At 31.1% G+C, this 21,856-nt stretch overlaps 1 protein-coding gene across 1 annotated transcript in view; it reads right to left on the bottom strand.

The window, feature by feature from the left end:
• Positions 1 to 3,096: 3,096 nt before the first annotated feature.
• LOC129223054 (uncharacterized) overlaps positions 3,097 to 21,856 on the bottom strand; it is a 149,153-nt gene continuing 130,393 nt past the window's right edge. The window contains exons 48-56 of the mRNA XM_054857619.1: positions 21,085 to 21,275; positions 19,626 to 19,799; positions 16,895 to 17,056; positions 15,988 to 16,146; positions 13,346 to 13,648; positions 11,382 to 11,583; positions 10,297 to 10,502; positions 8,500 to 8,613; positions 3,097 to 6,188 (exon numbers count right to left, since the gene is read on the bottom strand). Of these exons, the coding sequence (XP_054713594.1) occupies positions 6,154 to 6,188; positions 8,500 to 8,613; positions 10,297 to 10,502; positions 11,382 to 11,583; positions 13,346 to 13,648; positions 15,988 to 16,146; positions 16,895 to 17,056; positions 19,626 to 19,799; positions 21,085 to 21,275 (1,546 nt within the window). The 3' untranslated portion in view covers positions 3,097 to 6,153. The remainder of the gene's footprint in view (positions 6,189 to 8,499; positions 8,614 to 10,296; positions 10,503 to 11,381; positions 11,584 to 13,345; positions 13,649 to 15,987; positions 16,147 to 16,894; positions 17,057 to 19,625; positions 19,800 to 21,084; positions 21,276 to 21,856) is intronic.

Here is a 21,856-nt window from a genome sequence, read left to right as displayed (position 1 = left end):
GCCCTTTAGCATGTATGAATTCCTTTGAATTTTTATTCAATTTGTTTGCATTGAGGAAAGTTTTTGAAAAATGCTCTACTCTACATCAAACCATCGTCAATCCGCTACCCTTAATTTTCGGACTATTCAACCCCCAGATCAATCTACAATTGAAACTGAAAATAGATTTTATATACATGTATATTTCAATCAAGCGTGAAACTGTTCAAAAATTTTTTTCCTCCGAGCCAAAAAAAAGTGACAAAAAGCCACATGATGATGTGAAGTCAAACATTGATTTTTTAATATTTTGTATGACGTAATATATTCAGTTTCGAATGAAATTAACACAAGATTTGATGACAATTGTTTTTCTGTATGGTTGGCTCTATATTATCTCTATTGGATTTTGAAAACAAAAAATAAAATGTTTCAATTATGAGTAAAATTTTTAGCATGAGGCACAAAATATACAAGCAATATACTGACAGACCGGTTATCACATCCAGAGACTGCAGTTTCGTCCTTGTTATGGACTCATCAGTCTGGAATAGTGAATAACAGTTCTGGAGGCAGATGACATCTCATTGAAGTTGGGAGCGCCGAAGAGAAGAGATTATTCAATGATGAAAATTTAAGCTCCTCTCAATTTTTGAAGATGCCTGGGTGATTTATTTAGAAGAGCAAGATATAAAAGTGTTTTCATACATAACTTTGTTACTTCAATTATTTTTTAACTATTCCAGTCAGCTCAGCTAGTAGAGAAAATTTTTTTTATGTCTCAGGAGGTTAGAGAATTATTTTCGAAGCACAATGGGCAAAAAAAAAAAAAAAAAAAAAAAGTTTTCTATTTAGTTGTACTGACAAGATAAAACAGCATAACACTGGGCACCAATAGATTAGTAACACGATTCCCTGTTCTTCCGAATTCCAAAAATCATGCATTAAAACTTTTCCAAAAGGTATAAAACTTTTAGTATCGAGATGTTTTGTATGATAACTTATTAGAAAATGAATCAAAATTTTAATTGTTTCTAAACACTAATTTTCATTCATATTAAATCAATTTTATGACCACTTCCCGTTAGCTAATGTGTGTTTGGTACCGCATTGTGGTAATGCATATTTAAGAAACTCGACCCCCCAAATGAAATGCTGAGATGCCGCCCCTGCATCTAATCATTGTTTCTGTGTTACTACATGTCAATTCACCATTTCTCTTTCTGATAGTTGTAGTTCTAGAGTTAAAATCTTTCCTAATATCATTAACCAATTGATAAAATTTTCGTGCTTCTCTCTGGGTCTTCATGTTTTCTATATCTTTGTATTTGTTTTCCATAAAGATTCTTTTCTTTTTCTTATGCATCCTTTTTTCTTCCCTACTCAACTCCCTATATAATTCAGCTGAATTTCTAGTAGAGTGTCTTCCAATCATAACCCTGTAAGCTTGGTTTTTCCTATTAGTCAGTTCTTCACATTCCTCATCATACCAGCCATTTTCCCTTTCATTTTTCTTAAGCTCTGGTATGGTCACATTCGCTGCATTGTTAATCACCGTGACGACATCCTTCCACTGGTGTCTTTCATTTTCTTCAGTCTCTACTTGTAAAACTTTCCTTTAAACAATTCCTATATCTCTTTAGGGTTTCAAGGTTCTTTAATTCATTGTAATCTAATTTCTTAACCTCCTTGCGCTCCCTCCTTGTGATTAACCTGCTAATCTTAGCTCCTACTTTAGACATCACCAAAAAATGGTCAGAGTCCACATTTGCCCCTCTATAACTGCGCACATAATTAGACTACTTCGATATCTTTTGTCAATCAAAATATGATCTATCTGATTAAATGTCAGGCCATCTGGAGACCTCCAAGTATGCTTATGCACATTATTATGAGGAAATATAGTTCCTCCAACAACTTGATCATTTGCAGAAGCAAAATCTGCCAGTCTTGTGCCATTATCGTTGAAATTATCATGAAGGCTATTATTTCCTATAAACTCCTTCAAGTTATGATCTTTCCCATCCTTGGCATTAAAATCTCCAACCACTATTTTAATGTCATAAATTACATTAAAAATCTTAATCTTAATTTACATATTCGTTCATTCACTGGCACAAAGTCCACTACTCTCTCTCTTAACTTTTTGGACACAACAAAACCCGTGCCAAACTGATGTTGCGAGTCATAACAGCTGTAATAAAAGCTATAATTCCTCTTTTCCAGAATACCATGTCCTAACCATCTTATCTCCGGTACTGCCAAAAGATCTATATTATACGAAGTAAACACTTCTATTAGGTTATTCAGTTCTCCACCCCTATATAGGGTACGTAAATTCCATGTCCCAATTTTCAAATCATTATTCATTCCATGTCGTCTCCATCCATTCCGTCCCGATTTAGCTTCTTGAGATTCCTGAACAAGATTTGTTTTCCGGGGTGAGGTTGTTGGCCTCGCGCCCAATCCCCAACCTGGAGGACCAGGGTGTTCCTTTTAGTCTGGCACCTACCCTTCGACCTGTCCGGCTTGGGTCAACTAACAGTAATTTAATAACAGCTCAAATTTGATGCCAAAAATAATTATTAAAATAATAAATAAAATAAGTGGATATAATTTAGCATATATTTGATATGGTAAGCAGCTTCTAACTTTTGAAATTGGATACAAAAAGATTGAAACCTCAAACATGGCATTTAATATTCGGCGAAGCACATATTCAATGTAGGAATATTTTTTCCCTAATTCTTTAGAAAGTAAGATTTACTTCTTTTTATTATAAACATTATCAAGATTCAGTTTAAGTATTACAGATACAGTTTTAAGTGTTCCTGAGAATTGTTCTTATTTAGGTTTATACTTTTGCAGAATGAAACTCTTTTTTTCTTTTTTTCCCTTTTATGAAAATTGTTCCTCTCTTTATTTTGTGTGATTACTCAGAATCAAAAGTTGTTACGCTGGTTCAGATTTTTCTTTTATTTATTTTTTAGCTTTCATTTTACATCCTACACTCTCATTTGAGTAAGTTTATTTCAATCATATTACCTGATTACACAAATGTAACACCATGGTCATAGCATACAAAATAATTAGACACAAAGCAATAAAGAAACTCAATTAAAATCATAAACACGATTTTAAAGCTTTATTTTCGCAAACAAATTCACGAATAACTATTTACAGTACAATTTGTAAAATTAAACTTGACACAAGATGATAATTTGAAGTTTGTTCATTAGTTTCAGGAAGAAAAGAATTCAAGTTTAGATTTTTTTGAAATAGTATAATTAAGAACAAAAAAAGCATGTGTGTATAATGGAATAAGTATGTAACTCTAGCAGAGGATAAACAAATATCAAACAATGACATACATAGGCCACTCCACGAAAAAGTCAATCCTTTGTCCCGCACATGACAGTTCATATATAAAAAAAAATTAAGAAATCACACACAAATTTGTAATTTCTTAAGCAGAAAAAAATGTGTTCATTAATATTTTAAAGTATTATTATTAATGAAATATATGAGGTGTCATGTGCGGGACAAAATGAACGTTTGCCGTGGAATGGCCCACATTATCAATTTTAACAATATATTAATTTGGAACATAATATTGAAGATGAATATGCACTTGAAAAAAATATTTAATGCCAGAAGGTAAACAGAAATTCTATAAACAATTAAATAAAACGACAAACACAAAGTATATTTAAAAAATTTGATTTATAGTGTACAACTTCACAATATAAATAGAGGTGAAACTGAGCTTTGTAAAACAATTTTATGTACAATATATATATTCATGTATGAATGTTAAAAAAAATGAGATGGTTAAAAAAATAAAACCATGAAAATATTAGCTTTCAAGCAATGATTAGTAGATTCATTCTTTAAAAAATGAATGCTAATATTTCCATGGATAGAAATGGATTGATAAGAGTTATGAAAGTGAGAAATGTATTGGGGCTCCTATGTCCATTCAATTGATGAATAATTCAATACAAAAACAACCCACATGAATGAAAAGAAATTAGCTTCTTGTTTAATTTTATAATTATCTTTATCTATTAGGAAAGAAACTTACAGTTTACCCATTATTTCTGATAAAAAACATATAAAATAACTTAAAAGCGCAGCAAAAAGGTTACTTTTCCATTTTGCCAGTACAGGGAACAAAGCTGTTAAAACAATAAAGCCAAACAGAATATCCCTGGTAACCTTTTACTTAAATTTCTAAAAACCAACATTTTTTAACTTTTTCCAAAAATGTGTACATTGTGTGTGAAGTATGCTTGCTGAGATTTGCACCAGCAAAATGAAGAAGCAATTGAAATTTAAAAAAAAAACATTAAAAAAACCATAAAACCATATTAAAATTTTAATGATCGTGAATCAACTTCTGTTTAATTAGGATATGATTCAACCTCAGATGAACTTGTTAATTAAGTGGTTTTAAAAAAGGAAAGAAAAATTTAAATTTTCATAATGAAGGCTCTTAAAGGTAAGCTAAGAAAGTTACCTTAATTTTCAAGAATTTGGAGATTTTCTGACAAAAAATTATTTTTTTACACACCAAAATGAACTTTGCAGCAGCATAAGCCCCACATGAAGCAACACAACTAAATAAACCTACCTTAGATAAAATTACGTTTTCAACCCTTTCCATACATGTTGAATACCCTCACCAAAGAGAGAGAGAGAGAGAGAGAGAAGAAAATGCACGAAAATAATTTAAGCTGGTTGAAAAACTGAGAGTTATGAAAATAATAATGTTATTATTTTTTTTAACAATTATTTGAAAGTTTATTATAATCCAATGTCATTGTTTAGCATCTATCAGCAAAAAAAAAAAAAAAAAAAACTAATTTAACCAAGCGATATTGACTGTGACTCCAGTTGAAGATGAGAACTTTCATGCTAAGCTATCCAAATTAAGGATTGAGGAAAGAAACTACAACTTGCATTTCTTTCCACAGAGGCATAAGAAAAAATCAAATCGTCTAAATTTTCCAATAAGCAACAAAAAATGTCACAAAACATTGTGATCCCATTAAAACCAAACCTCTTCAAAAACATTTTTCCAAACTCATTATTCAAAAATATTTCAGAATTGGTTGTTGTATTTCCTGTTTTAATTCAACAATTGAATCCAATGTAAAATATTTTTTTAAGATAAAACATAACCAACCTACTTTGCATACAATTTACATGCAACTCAACCACAGGAGAAAATTCCTCATTTTATAAGAAGAATTAAACATAAAGAAGAAGCAGAATTTTTCTTGGGGCAAAACATTCCTTTTTAGATGGCTTCATTTTATTTAAATCTTTTTATTCTAATTTTATTTTTATGTGTCAGTAGAAACAGGAAAAGTAAGTACAATATAAAAGCTGAAATATTTGATTCATTCTTTCTGTTACTGGTTTGTCAGCAGTTGTGTCCACTTATGCCAATGCATGCTTGTTGTTTTAATTTTAATTTTTGAAAAATAAGAATCAAATGTTTTTTTCTTTACATGCAATCCTTACAGTAGTTCAAAGCATACAAGAAAATAGTCCAAAGAAAATCAATAGACAATTTTATAAAATAGCATGCATATAAAAATCATGAAGAAACATGATCTTAAAAAAATATTTATCGATTTTTATGAAAGTAGGAACATATATTTAAGATAGAAGTTAAAGTCAAAATAGCAGAAGAAAAAAAAAAAAACTTAACATAAATTATACAAAACATGGTGTTTGCAACGACTAGTGAAGTTTTGTTAGCACAATTCGTTCACTGTTAACACTCAAACAACATAACTTTTCACAATGAGTGTGTTCATTTATTTTCAAATAACAATGAAAGTAAAAATATAACCCCTGAAATACATATCTCTTTAATAGAAAACCATCAGAAAAAGTCGAAATAATGATTAACAGATGATTTTATACAAACACTTGCAAGAAGATATTGTCGCAGCAATGTCTTTGAGAAAAATTAGAAGTTATTCATACATTAATTTCACAAAAGCAAAATTGAACTTCAGTTAGTTTTATAACATTAACACATTATTGCAATACTTGTCTTGAATTACCACAACGTCATCTCATCATGTTAAAAATAAATAGCCACTATGAAATTTGAATTTCTTGAATTGATACTTCCTCTGAGATAGTCCATATTTTTTATCAGTGCGGTTGTTCCTCACTTTCACTTGCTGAATCTGATAAGAAAACAAGAAAAACATTAGGAAAAACGCTTATCTTAAATCATCTATATTTTAAGTGAATTTAAAAAGTTGAGCTTCAAACGTTGGAATTATTTTCTACAACAAAAAATAAACTTAAGTAAGAACAAATAACACAACCAGGAATGATTTAAAGGATTTTTAGTAAAAAAATCAAATTACATCAGGTTAAGAGTTAATTTACAAATTTTAAGTACAAAAGTAAAATAAGGATAAAAATTTTAAAATACCGTGAGCCTTTGGGAACAAATGGTTAACATGGTTCAATTTTTTGAGGAGATGCATTAAACAAAGAGGGACATTAAAGAGCCTAAATACTTTTGACGCAATGGCAGAAGGCCCTAATTCGGAGAACCAATTTTGAGGTTCCTGACCAATTAGAGATACAGTACCTAATTACACCACAGGAACATTTTTATAACTCCAAAGTTATAGAAAATAGTTCAGACACAGGTCAAAATATCAAGAATCCTTTGTACAAAATGATTAGTTTAGAAACAGGAGAAGAAACTTTAACCTTTTACAATTAGCCAAGTTTTAATCTTAAAAGTCGAGTATTCTTTTCTAAAAGAATACATAGGAACAAAACATGTACTTGCTTTTAAAGGTATAAGTATCAAGAATTCTCAGTTAATCAGCCATTAAAATTAAGAAAAAAAAGCTAAATCTGATATGATTCACTGTTTTTTTGATGACATTGATATTGTTGTTGCTTATCCTGAAATATTAAAACACTGATATACCCTATTAAACTGGAAAAAAATAATAATGTAGTTTTTAATTGTTCAGGCATAGAATAGTCCTTTAAAATTTCACTAGATTTGTAAAACTTCAGCCTTGCCTTTGAAATATCTTTTTAGTATTTACTCTACTTCAAAACAAAATAATTTTCAATTAAAAATAAAATGCCCCCCCCTCCCCCCGCTTTTGACAAGATGGTGAAATATGTCAATAATAGCAAAAATGATTACAGTTGAAAGACATGCTCCAGATGCGGATTGAATGTTAGGCCTCTTGAACATATCACACGATAAACTTTAAGTTTAGTACATAGAAGATTGCGACCATAACGTGAACATTATGGTCACAATTTGAATGACACAACCCATTTTTTCTTGGTGGCATAAGGTTCCTGATAATTAGTATTAGGTTACTTGAAGAAACACATTTGTTTAAAACAGGGCTGTCCAACTGGCGGCCCGCCAACACATATTGTTCGGCCCGCCAACTTCTTATTCAGCATATTTTTTTTTGATATTTTATGGTGTCAAGAAGCATCTGAGACTACCATTCTTGGTCAAGCCAGGGTCCCCGAAATTTCCTTTTGATCGCTCTTTTACTCCTTTCATTGTATTGGGAGAAAAAGGTACATTAGATCTACAGGTCAAAGTCAAGCACTGCTACCCTGTACGCTGGTGTCCAAACGAATTCCTAGAAATAGTATTGCCTCGCATTGGCGGGCGGAGATATTGAGGGAAGAGAGAAACATTTCAGATAAGCAAAACTTGCCTGAAATTGGTTTAAAATAAAGACCCCCTCACTGACTCCGCAACCTTTGTTGATTTCAAAAAAGAAATTGAGAGCTTGCCCTTGTCAACTCTCCGCTCTTTTTCTTTGATGATATTGATCTGACTGATTGCGACAAATGTTAGGTTCTTGGAAAAGCTTGCAGCTTTTGGATATAAAGTAAACCTCTCTTGTACCCTAGCTATACGTTTTTGGGAACGGGTGAAAACTGATTTTATTGTTGATTGTGAATATTTCATCTTCCAACGATGAGTAAAAAACCTAAGATATATAGTGAGAATCGAATGTTCCAGGACCGCTGGAAAATCCATTATTTCATGAGGAATATAAAAGGTAAGAGGTTATTGTTTAACTTTTCCAAACTGCGGCCCGCCAGGTGATCAGTGACTGGAATTCTTGCCCGTGAGCTCTTTGCGGTTGGACAGCCCTGGTTTAAAATACATTGTGACATTTATAAAAATTAAGAATAGTTGCTTAATCTTGCCTTTACATTTACTACATATTTATTCTTCCAAAACACTTGTGGAAGGAATCATACCTAATCTAATGTCTAAATCTACCAAAATAATACTTTCCTATTAGGCAGAACAAAATGATAAATGAAAATAGAAAAAGACAAACATAAAGACTTTTTTTGCATAAATTAAGCATTTACTGATTTGAAACAAATTTCTATGCAATTAAAGATGCTTAATAAGCAGATTTTCCCCCTTATTTTCACAGTATTTAACATTAGAAAATATAACTCTGCTTTACTTACCACCTTTCTTTCCTTGATATTGATGCCTCCTTAACCTATCATAAAGATCTTCTTTTGTGCCATAAATACTTGCATTGCTATGACCTAATGTATTAGTCTTTCCATGAAATCCATCTACATAAAGAGAAGTTAATTCAGTTGTTGAACATACATAGCACAGTTGAGGCAGTGAGAAGACAAAAGGAATGTAAGAGGCAAAATTAAAATTCTGGAGATAACCAGTACAAATGGTAGGTGAACCTCTCCTCTGCCGTGGGGCTAGAGATGATACTAGTAAACCTGGTCAATGCTGCTATTCAGCAGGAGTTTGGAAAAAAGGCAATGTAAGCCTACCTAGGACCTTATCTTTAAACTTGTTTTACTCAAAACTTGGAAATGTCAACTTACATCCCTTTGCTTCTCACAGCCTCAATTAATGATTTTTATTGATGTAACAATGAATAATATTAAGCCACAGGCTACCCAGAGGTAATTTCTGATTCAATAATAATAATAATAATAATAATAATAATAATAATAATTTGAACTTTGACATCTTGGATTCAAATTATGTTTTCCACAATGACGAGTGTGTGTATGTAGGCGTGTGTGTGGGGGGGTAGTTGTGTGTATGTGTAGGTGTCTGTATGTATGCGTGTGTGTATGTGTGTAGGTGTATGTGTGAAGGTATGCAAGTGACACAACCTGGAGACATTTTTCGCTAGAGGAGCAGCATCGTGAGGCGGGCGACCGACCGACCGTGGTGCTGCAGAGGGAGGGGGAGGGGAAATAAAATCATAGGACATCAAAACAGTCAAGTGAGAACAATAAGCAATCGTGATTGCTCAAAAAACCCCTGCAAAATATTAATTTCATTCATTTTGTTTAAAAAAATGCTCAAGGCAGAATATTTATTTTTGGTGAATGTTTGATCACTTAAGAGACAAGTCTTATGCAACCTTTAAACGCTATCCTTTTTAAACGTTGATTTGTGAAGAGAAGGTGAATGGTGTTTTTATGAATTTGCTGTTGTAATCATACAAACATGCATTTGCTTAACAAACAAAAATTGTCTAAGGCATTAGAGTGTTATATGTACAAAAAGTCTGAAAATACACATAAGACTTATATTTTGCAAAAATAAAAATGCCTGAAAACTTATTTTACATGAAAAGACATTACAATATTTCTCAAGGTATTCATAAAAAGTGGTTAAAAGAATTTTATTACAATAAATAACTGATGGTGCATTGTGCATCACTATCTTATAAACATAGCAGAAGCTCACTGAGTATTCTTTACAAATCACCAGAATATATGATTTGTAAAATTTAGAGTACAATGTTGGTTGAGCCTACCTTGCCTGGTGCAACTTTACGCTTACAAAATGGGAAAAAAAAAAAAAAAAAAAAAAAAAAAAAACAGGCAAAAGTTAAAACTTCTTTAAAAAATTAAAGGATAAATCTTTTTCTTTCTCTTCAAGAGAAAATGAAGAAAAGTCTAATATTCAGACAAAAGTCTGAAGAATTTCATATATCTGCTTGCATATTCAGTATTTATTTTAAGCATGTTTAAGGTGCACATATTTTGTTTTTTTACTACAATATTTTGCTATTTTTTTCATGCATTAAATTTGAGAAACTTTTGAAAAATTAACTTTTTGAAAAGACTGAAATTGAATGTTTATTATGTACGATCTATTTATTCATTTTTTTAATTTTACATTCAAAGTTATTTTTACAACAATTACTTTCAAAAAGAGTTTAACAAAAATAAATAAATAAATAAATAAATGTAACAAAATGTTAGTACCTTTACCTTGCATGTATGTTTCATTGTAAAAATTTGGCATTTCCCATCCTTCATCTTCTTCGTCTTCAAAGTAATGAGCATATGTACTGTGATGAGAGGGTGCTATACTTTCAGCATATGGTGCAGGTGCTCCATAGAAGAAATTAGTTTGAGACCCAGTGAGGTCCATATGAGGCTCAGGCATTTTCTGCATTTTTGTTTTGCGAGTGGACCTATATTTTGAGTTTAAAAAAAGTAATGTAAAACATATGTGAGAAAATTTGCAATAAATGAAATTTCCTAATGAATAATTTAAAGTTATTGCATACAGTTAACCCAGAGTTAGAGCATAAAGTTTGAACTTTCTACAAACATGTAATGTTTAAAAACCTATGTCACAATTGTTAGTTCTATATATGTACATTTACATATGTAACCATACTATAGCATAACTCACGCATCATGAAATAAGATCTCAAAGTCTTGAACTTAAGGAATATAATCTCAATGTTAAGTGACTCTGGTTTACATGACTGTTTTATAATGAAACTCCAGTTACCATAGCATTTTAAGTTATTTAGGCTGGATCCAATAATGCTTTGCAATTAAAAACTTTCGACAAAGGTTTGTTATAAGCATTTCTGCCAACAAATATTTGTTCCATATTTTATGGTATATAATACACACACCATAAGTTGCACTTGTAGTTTTTAAGTAAGTTTCGCACACTATGCTTAGGCATTTCACACTGCTGGTTTAGATCTCAGAATTTATCTAATGTTGGTTTATCTTCCAGATTATTTTTGTATTTTTAATCTGTGCCACAGATTGCTGAATGAAATTCCGATGCCTGAAGTACACTTAATGTACAAATGCAAATAAAACTGCATTGAGAAATCTTCAATGAACAAAGTTAAGATCAGATTTCATTATCATATGATGATAAATTCTACTATTTATAGTTAAAATCTCAAAAAATTGATGCTTTACATTGCTGTTGGGTAAATGAACTTTTGTTTCCGGTTAAAACTACCTATTATTAGTTGAGTTTCAAGAAAGTAAGGAAAATTGAAAATTTGAACGAAATGAATACAAAAAAATGAAAAGCGTACCTTACGCATATCATCCAAACTAAAAGTACCAACAGAATTATGACAATCACAGCTCCAGCAATACCGCTTGCAACATAGACAAATTCTGATTTTTCAGTGCAGTTATCTCCGTAAAAGTTTCCAGGACACATGCACCGTGGTTTATAGGTATGTGGACTGACTTCACATGTACCTCCATTTTCACAGAAGTTTTCACAGACATCTAGGTTAAAAAAGGAAAAAAAAAAAGAAATCTGTTCAACTAGTTCAATTTCTAATTTCTACAGAAAATTATGAGAGTTACATTCATGAAGAATGGGAAGTAGTACTTATATGAAGTAACTTTGTAAGAATTATAAAGCAAAACGTGCGTTATTGTACAAATCAAGCAAAATTATTTTTAAAGGAAAAAATATTTGATTTAGATGATTGTTCAAATACAAAACTATATTTTCTCAGGAAAAATGATCCATGGCTCAAGATAACAAAATATTCAGACAGAGCTGTTTGGAAATTGGGGACTTTTTCTAAAGTCCATAACAAACAAACTGTAAAAGAACCACTTTGTTATGCATATAAATTAGATTTCTCTAATCGACGAATAATTATATTTAGCTCATTTTGAAACTAGTGACTGCTGCTGCTTTATGAATCTTGTTTGTTCTATACAGCTATGATCCAATAAAGCAGCTGATTCAATAAAACAAAAGCTAGTTTTGTTTTTTTTTCCTAATGTGGAATTTTATGAACAAATTCATAGAAATTTATTTAATTATTTGATAAACAGGATATAGTATCATTGGAAGTATGCCACTCATTCAAAATATTCACATTCTGTGATTATTTAAAATATCATACTGTAAAACAGTGTGAAAAAAATATTACAAAATTTTAACAAGCTTGTGATTAAAAAAAAAAATCATTGCTGATTTATTAAAGGCGGTAAATAATTTAGACACTTTTTTCAATGCAATAAAACACTTATAGGTACTCATAATTCATATCTTATTGCTTTTACGTTAACCCTACTGGTGAAAAAGCGTGGAGCACAGAAGTCGCATTGACACAATGTCTCTCTCTTTCTCACTCTTGTTTATCTTTTCTAGAGAAAACCGCCACAACTAATGCACAACACCCTGCTTCCTCATTCTTTCACTCTTAACAAAAAAAAAAAACTATTTTTACTAATAGTAGGTAAGGAAAAGAAAAAACTGCATTGATGTACTAGGTGGATGTGTGAAATGGTGAGTTGTATAAATTTAAGTGTCATGTTTGATTCTGACAGTTGCTTCACGTTAATACTAGATTTTATTCTGTTTTCGAGGATTTGATTCATTGAAGTGGCTGATTCAGGTAACCACTAATTCAATAACCCAGCGCTCACTGCAGTATTTTTGAATACAACATTATTTACAAATTACAAGAAAAACTGCCACCATTTAATGATTTTTGCTACTGAACTCCAGCACATTTTTCATATGTAGTATTAAAAGTTCATTTTGCAAATTTCCCAATAATGAAACATTTTTGAAGATATTAGTCATTTAAACAAAATAACTGATATAATAATTTGAAAAGGCATCAACTTCTTAAAGCAAATGCCAAATAATCTCAATCCTATGTTTTAAAAAGTAAACGACTTTATTACTAAACAAAATAAAGCATAAAACATAAGAAAAGTGCTTTCTTTTAAACTTTCTAATAAGTTTTCTAATGTAATTTTATTTTATTAGCTATCAAAGCTTGAAATCAATGAAAATTCTATGCCACAATGAAAGTAAACATAATTGAATATGCATTGACGTTTCATTTCTTAAAATGTTCACCCTCCCCCCCACACACACCCACACACAGAATTTGGTTCACTTCAAAAAAAGCTTAATATAACTAACCCATTTATGAATAAACAAAACAAAAAAAATACAAATAATTGAACACTTGCATACAATAGTTCAATAGTACCAGAAACCAAGCTAAAAACTTACGAATACATTCTTCAGTAACATTGTTTGTCTTTGCATAAGCAGACTTGCATTCACATTCATATTTATCAATATCTTCATGATACACACAAGCTGCATTAGATTGGCAAATCCTCTCTCTTCCATTCACAAAGCATGGGTTAGAACAATCCTCTAGTGATGTTGCGCCAAGGCCTTCAGTAGTAGTATCCTGTGGACACTTAATACATTCAGCCATTCTGTCTTCTTTGTCCTGGAAAGTTCCTTTGGGACAAAATTCGCACATTTGTGTTGTAGAATTGACATACATTCCTGGCCGACAAATATCTGTAAGAGTGTTAATAATTAATAACAAGAGTAAGTTTGTAATAGCAAAATCAATCATTTAAATGGATTTGTAAAATTATTGCTGACATTTAACATTTTTTTCAAGTTTTAAATTTAGCTTGGAAGTGTTGGCATAAATATTATTTTATTTTTATTCTCGGTCCACAGCCGATAATTTAAAGAAAATAATTTAAAGTTAAGTGTACCTACTTTAAGCCCAGTCTGGTAAAAATAGAACTTGTCAACTAGTTGGTGCTAACACTTCAATCGACAATTCCCCCACGCCATAATTAATGGCGACTGTTTACTGAAACCATCGAAGATTGCATGTCTCGATGTGTCGATTCAGAAAAAGTTGAGTTGTCACCTAATTGATTCGAATTAATTCCACTTGTTGACCGCACGTGCTATGGAGAGGAGTACGAATATTCGCGGCAGTGGAATAAACAAATGAGTGATGGTCGAAGTGGAAGTTAGTGTGGTGACGTCATTGAGGCATGGAATCTCATTGGTTGATAAAACATATATATTGTGGCGAGTGGCAGCACTCGGAGCAGCACTCTCTCTTCTCTCAACGATCCCCAGTTGTTGTTTTGATCGTGAAGCCTAGTCCGGCTCACGTGTGGGGGGGGGGGGTTTCCCCGCGATGCTAGCGGGGGGTTTTTTGTGGTATGTGAAACTAAATCTTCCAAGTCCTGGAATTAGTATGAGTCCAGGTGAAGAAACACTTGTGTTGTGTCCGGCCCATTAAGATTGCCGGGGAAGTGAGTTCCTATGTGTCTACTAAGATGTTCACCGATCTACGAACTGTCTAATGTTGCCTTTCCATTACGGACATTCCTGAAGTGTGATCCGGGCGACCTTTTGTGTGTCTTCAAGTTGATCTTTCGGACTGGCCAGCGACTACATCGACATATTGGTGACATTTTTCCTTTATTTACTGGAACCACTTTTGTTATGATATTTTGGGGGTGTTATTTTATGGGGTTGTTATAAAAATTCTAGTCATATTTAATAAATGTATTTTTCTGAAACATGTTTTTTGGCTTGTCTCCAACTTGACATTACACGGCCAGTTAATGTTGGCTTAGTTTAAATATCTTAACTTTTGGATTTTAAACTTAACTTTAATTATGCCAACAGGAAGCAAGGCAGCAGAAAAAATCTTTTGATTTTATTCAACAAGTTGATGACAGTTAAAGCAGGAGCTGTGTATGAATTTCAGCAAATAGTAAGCATATTAAAGTGATTTAAAGTATTTCAATATAAAATTTTTACACAGCAGATATTTTCAAAAACATTTTAATGAGTTGATAGAAAATGATACTAAAAATTAAGCAGAATATGAATACCCCAAATGCACCCAAATGCTGCTAGGAATTTTGCTTCATTTAAAAAATTATATTATTGAATAATTTTTAAAAATGCAGACAACCTAGTTTTTGTGTCTAAGTTAACTTTAACTTGTAGCTGAAGATGAAGCTAGATAGAAGTTGAAAGATTCCAGCATTGAACAAGATGTAAAATTTAACAAGATTGATTAAGCATAAGTAGCTTTTCAAGCTACTTTTAACTTAAAACTTTATAAAGTCAACACGTAGGAGAAGTTTACCTACAAGGTTTTAATCTAGTTTTAAGAGAAGATGCTACATAATTTTAACTTTTTACTTAAAATTTTTTAAATAATTTTACTGGCAATTTTTAGATAAAGTAGAACCAAAACAAGCTCTACAATGTTACTTCCTCTTTCTTTTGAATATTCTGATTTTTGTACACAATGTTAAACACAACTATTATTATTTGATTGCAACAATTGACTCATTACCAATACAGAATATACACACAACTTGACTTTAATAATTACTGATAATAGTTTTGTACATTCTTTGGGCTCCCATGCAAATTAACCCCTGACAAACATTATCAGCACCAAAAGTGCTATTTGTTATAAGTTTCTTTAATGGAATATGTCAACTATTGCTACATCTTTCACTTAAAAAATCAAACTGCGCAAAAGATAGATTCAATTGGAACTTTTTCCAAGTGAGGTTTTACCTGTTGTACTTTTGTAGAATATGATGCAGATCAACAAATGCTGGATTTAGTTAATTCCCTTTCTCTGTTTACTAACTATTTGGTTCTCTAATCTATTTTTTACCCGATCACAGTTTGCTTTGTGATTGGAATTGAGCTAAGAAATTTATTTTTATATTAATTTCAAAGTAACCCTGGATTTTCTGGCATGCCTGAAAATTCGAATTTTCGGATATGCTGGTCAACATCACTGACTTCCGACATGCTGACTAAGGCAGGGTAATACATTTGCATGAATAACATACCTAACAAACATTCTTGTTCACTTGTTGCAGCAACATCAGGAGTTGTTTTGCCTGATGCACAAGGCTGGCAAGCAGGCATTCCACGTGATCTGAATGAACCTCTCTGACATGGTACACAATCTCCATTTTCATCCAGTTCATATCCAGACAGACATTCCTCTAAATATATTAAATATTAACACTATTTTAGTACTGAGCAATGTGGTAGCGATGTCAATATCTAAACACATGATAAAAAAGAAAATATTAAATAGCACGCAGTACGAGCAAATGGCCTTGTATTGCAATATGATAAAAACTAGAACTCAAATAAAAATCATTTGTGAGGGGAAGAGGGTAAAGGGCATTGTGGAATAGGGCATAGATTTTAAGGTAAGAAGAAAATCAGGATTTGAATCTAACATATTACTTGTGAATGACCTAGAAAAAGTTCTTTTAATACATATATATAAATCTATTTCAGAAAGATGGTTTGTTTTACTCGATAAATTCATTAATTGTAAAAATTGATGTGTCTAACTTCAGTTTTGAGATATCATTGAAATTTTTAAAAACAAAAATGGTTTAAATGAGCAATTTAACTGCTTTAAATATGATTCAAAGAAAATTAATGAATATTTCAATTAAAAGAATGTTTCTCTAAACTATTCAGAACCATTTATTTTATTTCCTACATTTTTCTTTTACTGAAACACTTTAAATTTTCACTTTTTTTATACCTTAAAATAGCATCTTTTGTATTCTTATCTACTATTTCCATTACATCAAGAATTTCAAGAAATTCACAAAATTTAAAGAATGTTATGTATTTAATTTCTGTTAATTCTTGCTAAATGTCACTCTTTAATTTATTTAAATTATTATTTTATTTAACTCTAAAAGAAATTTTCAAAATATTATTTTGTACCTCTACATTCCAACTTCGAGACTGCTTGGTTTCGACGAGTAGTAAGCCCAGCGCCACATGCAATGCAATTGAATGTGCCTTCATCTGGTTGATAAAATCCATAGCCACAAGGTAAGCATTCCCCAGCTTGATCATCATAATAACTACCAGCAGTACAATATTCTAAAATATGAAAAAAAAATTTCTTTAACATTTGTATCCGAGTTTCAAAAATAAATTGCATGTTTTGTCAGAACAAATTTAAAAATAACAAGAGTAAAGTCACAACTATATACCAAAATAATCAAATATTTCATCCAGGGGTGGCAAATAGGAGGGTCAAGAGGGGGTGGTCGCACCCCTAAATTTTTTGAGCAGAATGGTAGAAAATGGGTGAATTCAATTTATGTAAGTCGGAAATCAATGTTAATAAAAGGAAATCTCGCTGGTTCTCAGCACCTATTTGATGAAACTCGACACATTCTCAGACCAGAAAAAGTGTTTTTCTTTATTTGGATGAGGACTTAGAAATTCATGAAGAATTTTCGGCTTTTTCAGAACATAGAAAATTGATTCAGAACCATGGTTAATTTTAACTAAAGAAGACATTACCTCATATAGGCTAAACATTTGACACTTGTTTGCCCAGTGTAACGATGGTACATTCAATATGAGAGGCTCGTGAAAAGTGTTGTGGCTGCATGGTTTTCACAAGAAAATTCCTTTATATTTTACATTCACTTTTACACTCATTTTTTAAGTGTATATTTATTTAATGACTGTTCATCGCTTTCTTCTGCTAGAAAAACGTTTCAGCTGCACAATACATTATAATGCTTTCATAGAAACTTCTTAAAAATGCATGTGATTATTGAATAAAAAAAGACATATCAACCAAATACCTTTTATGGGGCTCTATAATTACGCAATCGCGGAGTGACACAAGATAATCTTCAAGAGGTAAAATGATAAAAACATTTCTCTATAACTTCAAGCAGTGATTTAACGACTGGAAGAATTATTGCAAAACGATTCTTTCAATGGTGAAAAAGCTCATGCCCTTTAACATGTATGACTTCGTTTGAATTTTTATCCAATTTGTTTGCATTGGGAAATGATTTTTGAAAAATGCTTTTTTCTATCAAAATCTATATCTTCAATCCGCTACTAGACTATTGAAACCACAGTTCAATCTACAATTGATCTGTGCACCATACCACCACAATTCCATCTACAATTGAAACTGAAAATATATTTTTTATAGATGTATATTTCAATCAATCGTGAAATTTTTCGAAAAAATGATTCCTCCGAGCCAATTTTAAAGGGGCACAAAAAAGAAAAGTGACAAAAATTCACATGATGATGTGAAGTCAAACATTGATTTTTGAATATTTTGTATCAATTGATAGATTCAGTTTCGAATGAAATTAGCACAAGATTTGATGATAATTATTTTTCTGTATGGTTGGCTGGGATTATAGTTATTTGGATTAGATTTTGAAAACGAAAAATAAAATGTTTCAACTGTGAGTAAAATTTTTAGCATGAGGCAAGAAAAATTACAAGCAGTACACCAACAGAATGGTTTTCACATCCAGAGACTGCAGTTTCGTCCTTGTTATGGACTCATCAGTCTGGAATAGTGAATAACAGAGCTGGAGGCAGATGATATCTCATTGAAGCTGAGAGCGCCGACATGACTAGACTATTCAATGATGAAAAGTTTTAGCCCCTTAAGGTTTTTGAAGTAGCCTGAATGATTTTGAAGAGCAGGATATAAAAAGTGTTTTCATACATAACTTTGTGTTACTTGAATTATTTTTTAACTATTACAATCAGCTCAGCTAATAGCAAAATATTTTTTTTATTTTCTCAGGAGGTTAGAGAAATATTTTCGAAGCACAAAGGGGGAAAAATACCTTTTCCATTTAGTTGAACTGGCAAAACAGCACAACATTGGGCACTGATAGATTAGTAACACGATTCCCTGCTCTTCTGAATTCAAAAAATCATGCATTATAACTTTTCCAAAAGGAAAAAAAACTTTAGTAGGGAGGTGTTTTGTATGATAACTTTTTAGTCAATGAATCAAAATTTTAATTGTTTTTAAACACTAATTTTATTCATATTAAACCGATTTTATGACAACTTCTTGTTAGCTAATGTGTGTTTGGTTTCGCTTTGGGGCTATACATATTTAAGAAACTCGACCCCCCAAATGAAATGGTGAAATGCCACCCCTGATTTCACCTGTGGACATTAGCTACAAAATTATTAACTTATAAACAGAAAAAAATGTGTAAAAGACATACACAAAAAGTACAACTGTAGAATCACAAAAACTTGAACATGCAGTAAAGAAAGAAGTATTGACCAGAAAGGAGAAAACTTACACACATTCTAGAAATAATATTAAATAAGAAAAAAGAGGTATATATTTCTTCATGCAGTTTTTTCTAAAAAAATTTTAAAGGTATCTTAATCACTGCCTGGTGTAACTTGTTTTGAAGCTTCCAGCCTATCATGCATCCAGTTTTCTTCAAGGGGGAGGGATTGTAGCATTTCTTACATCCATATAAGCGCACTATGATTTCATAAACAGTATGAAAATATGAATGCTATATAAGGAATAAGTATGTAGTTTCCTGAAAATTTGTACTTATTAATGTTGTATAATTATCTTTTATCAATACAATATATTTAGCTTATATATGTGTTTTCCAAAATTAATATAATAAAATAATTATACCTTTGCATTGCTCGGCAGATCTTGCCCCAATTGATTGGGTTGTTCCTTGCCTTCCAGAAATCAAAGGACATGGCTTACAAACCAAAGATCCCATTTCATTTTGATAAAATCCTATTGGGCATGGCTTGCACTGAGTGGTTGCATTTTCATAATATGTGCCAATAGCACATTCAACTGAAAGAGAGATTGGGTATCAAACAAATATAAATATTTACATACAGTGTATAGTAATCCACTTGGAATGAAATTTATTTCAGCCAGATTTCGGATTTAAACGAGAGTAATTCCTTCATTTCTAATTTAGCTTTTAAAATTTTTATACTAGCATAGTAAGTAAGTCATCTTTACCGAAAATATAAAAGTATTTTTTATTTTTTTGCAAGAGAAAAACATAGGAATTAGTAGCAATTCATAAAAGAAAATTAATTTTAAGTTAATGATTTGTTTTGTTGATATAAATATTTATTTTGTTTCATTGCAGCAAAAAAAGAAAAAGAAAGAAAGAAAAAGAAAACACCAAGAGGGCTTAAGAACGGCATTGATGAGTATTATATTGTCAATTGTGGCACTTAATTTAGAAACTGATTTCTACACATACATAAACTACATAAAAATTTGGTTTCAATTATAAAAATGGAAAAATTAAAATTATGTGTACCAATTGAAATTTTTAATGACTAACTGAAGCGTCTATTTAACTTGATTAGAATTCAGCAGAATAAATAGTTTTATATGTTATTCAATTCATACACTTGAATGTAAGCATTCAATACATTTTTAATACAACTCATTATTTTAATACATTTGATTCTATTTTTGATATTTTCTCTCAAAAGATAGTTTCATTAACAATACAGTTTCAGACACTTTTGGACGCAAGGTCTTTTGACATGACAGCAAAAACCAAGGTTTTTACTGTAGTGTCCAAAACCTTGCCAACCTTGACAACAACTGCAATAATTACAACCAGATATTTCAGAATGACTTGTGCAACATAGTTTGAAAATAACTGCTTTAAACACTTCCTTTTTAAGCTGTTATTCTCATCAAAAGAAAAAAAAAAGTTTAATATTGTCATACAAGGGAAAAACAATATAATAAGAAATACAAAATAAATGAAAAAAAAAAATAATAATGAAACGTTAATGCCATTTAATTTATTGCAATTATTTAAGCCAAGATTCAAAATCAATGAATGATTTTATTATAAAAAAACCTATTGCATCAATTAAGATTTGAAATCAACAAAATCAACTTCCTTTAGAGATTTTGGTTATAGTGTCTTTACCACAAAATATTAAACATATAGTGGACCAGTAATTCATTCTATAGCATGTAGCATTTAATGCTATTTAACAGCAACATAGATTTTTGAAAGATTTTTGAATTTATATGGCAATTCTGGTAACTGCAGGTGCCAACAAAAAATTTAAAAATGAGATTGCATAAAAACACTTACCACAGCTAGAGCCAATTACAACTTCCCCAACAGGACAAGCATAGTCAGTAAGCATTTTTAGAGAAGTAAGGTCTGGGGCAATATTGGGCAATATATTGCGCACATCAAAGGCAGATTTTTGAAGTACAGCATTTTCTGTAACTTCTTGCACAGTGGATCTTTCTTGTGAATTTTTATTGATCACAGGATCACTGAAAACAAAAAGTAGCATTGAAAAAGCATGTAAACTCAAAAGTATTGTCCAATAACATAGAATGTATTTACAAATAATGTAAATTAAACAATATTTATAATACTGATAGCTATTTTTTAAGCAGAAGCCTCATAATGAAATAAAAGTTTTCAAAACATTAATCTAATGTGCAGATAAACAGTGAAACCTCCCTTAATGGTCACCTCTGAGCAACAGTAATTACTAAACATTAGTCACTACCATTTTGCAATATCCACAAATGAATATATTCAGATAGCAAATCAAAGAAAAAGGTGAAGTATTTACTTTGAGTTTCTATAAGACTCCCAAATTAAGTTTCCTCATTGTAGAAAGATTCTCAGCTGTTTTGCATGGTGTTCATGTCACTGTATCATATTTCATTTTGTTAAACGCTTAGAATAACTTGTCCTCTCCAAACAATGTTCATTGGAAAACAGAAAACTCCTCCAATCAATGGTCAATACCAGTGATGCTAACATCAAATTCTCTGAAGGTATACTCCCAGTAATCAGTTATGCACATTATGTGTATGCGATCATATAGATAATGACATAAAAT

This window comes from Uloborus diversus, chromosome 5, assembly GCF_026930045.1.
Source record: "Uloborus diversus isolate 005 chromosome 5, Udiv.v.3.1, whole genome shotgun sequence".
NCBI lineage: Eukaryota > Metazoa > Arthropoda > Arachnida > Araneae > Uloboridae > Uloborus > Uloborus diversus.
This window is presented reverse-complemented; position numbering and strand designations above follow the sequence as displayed.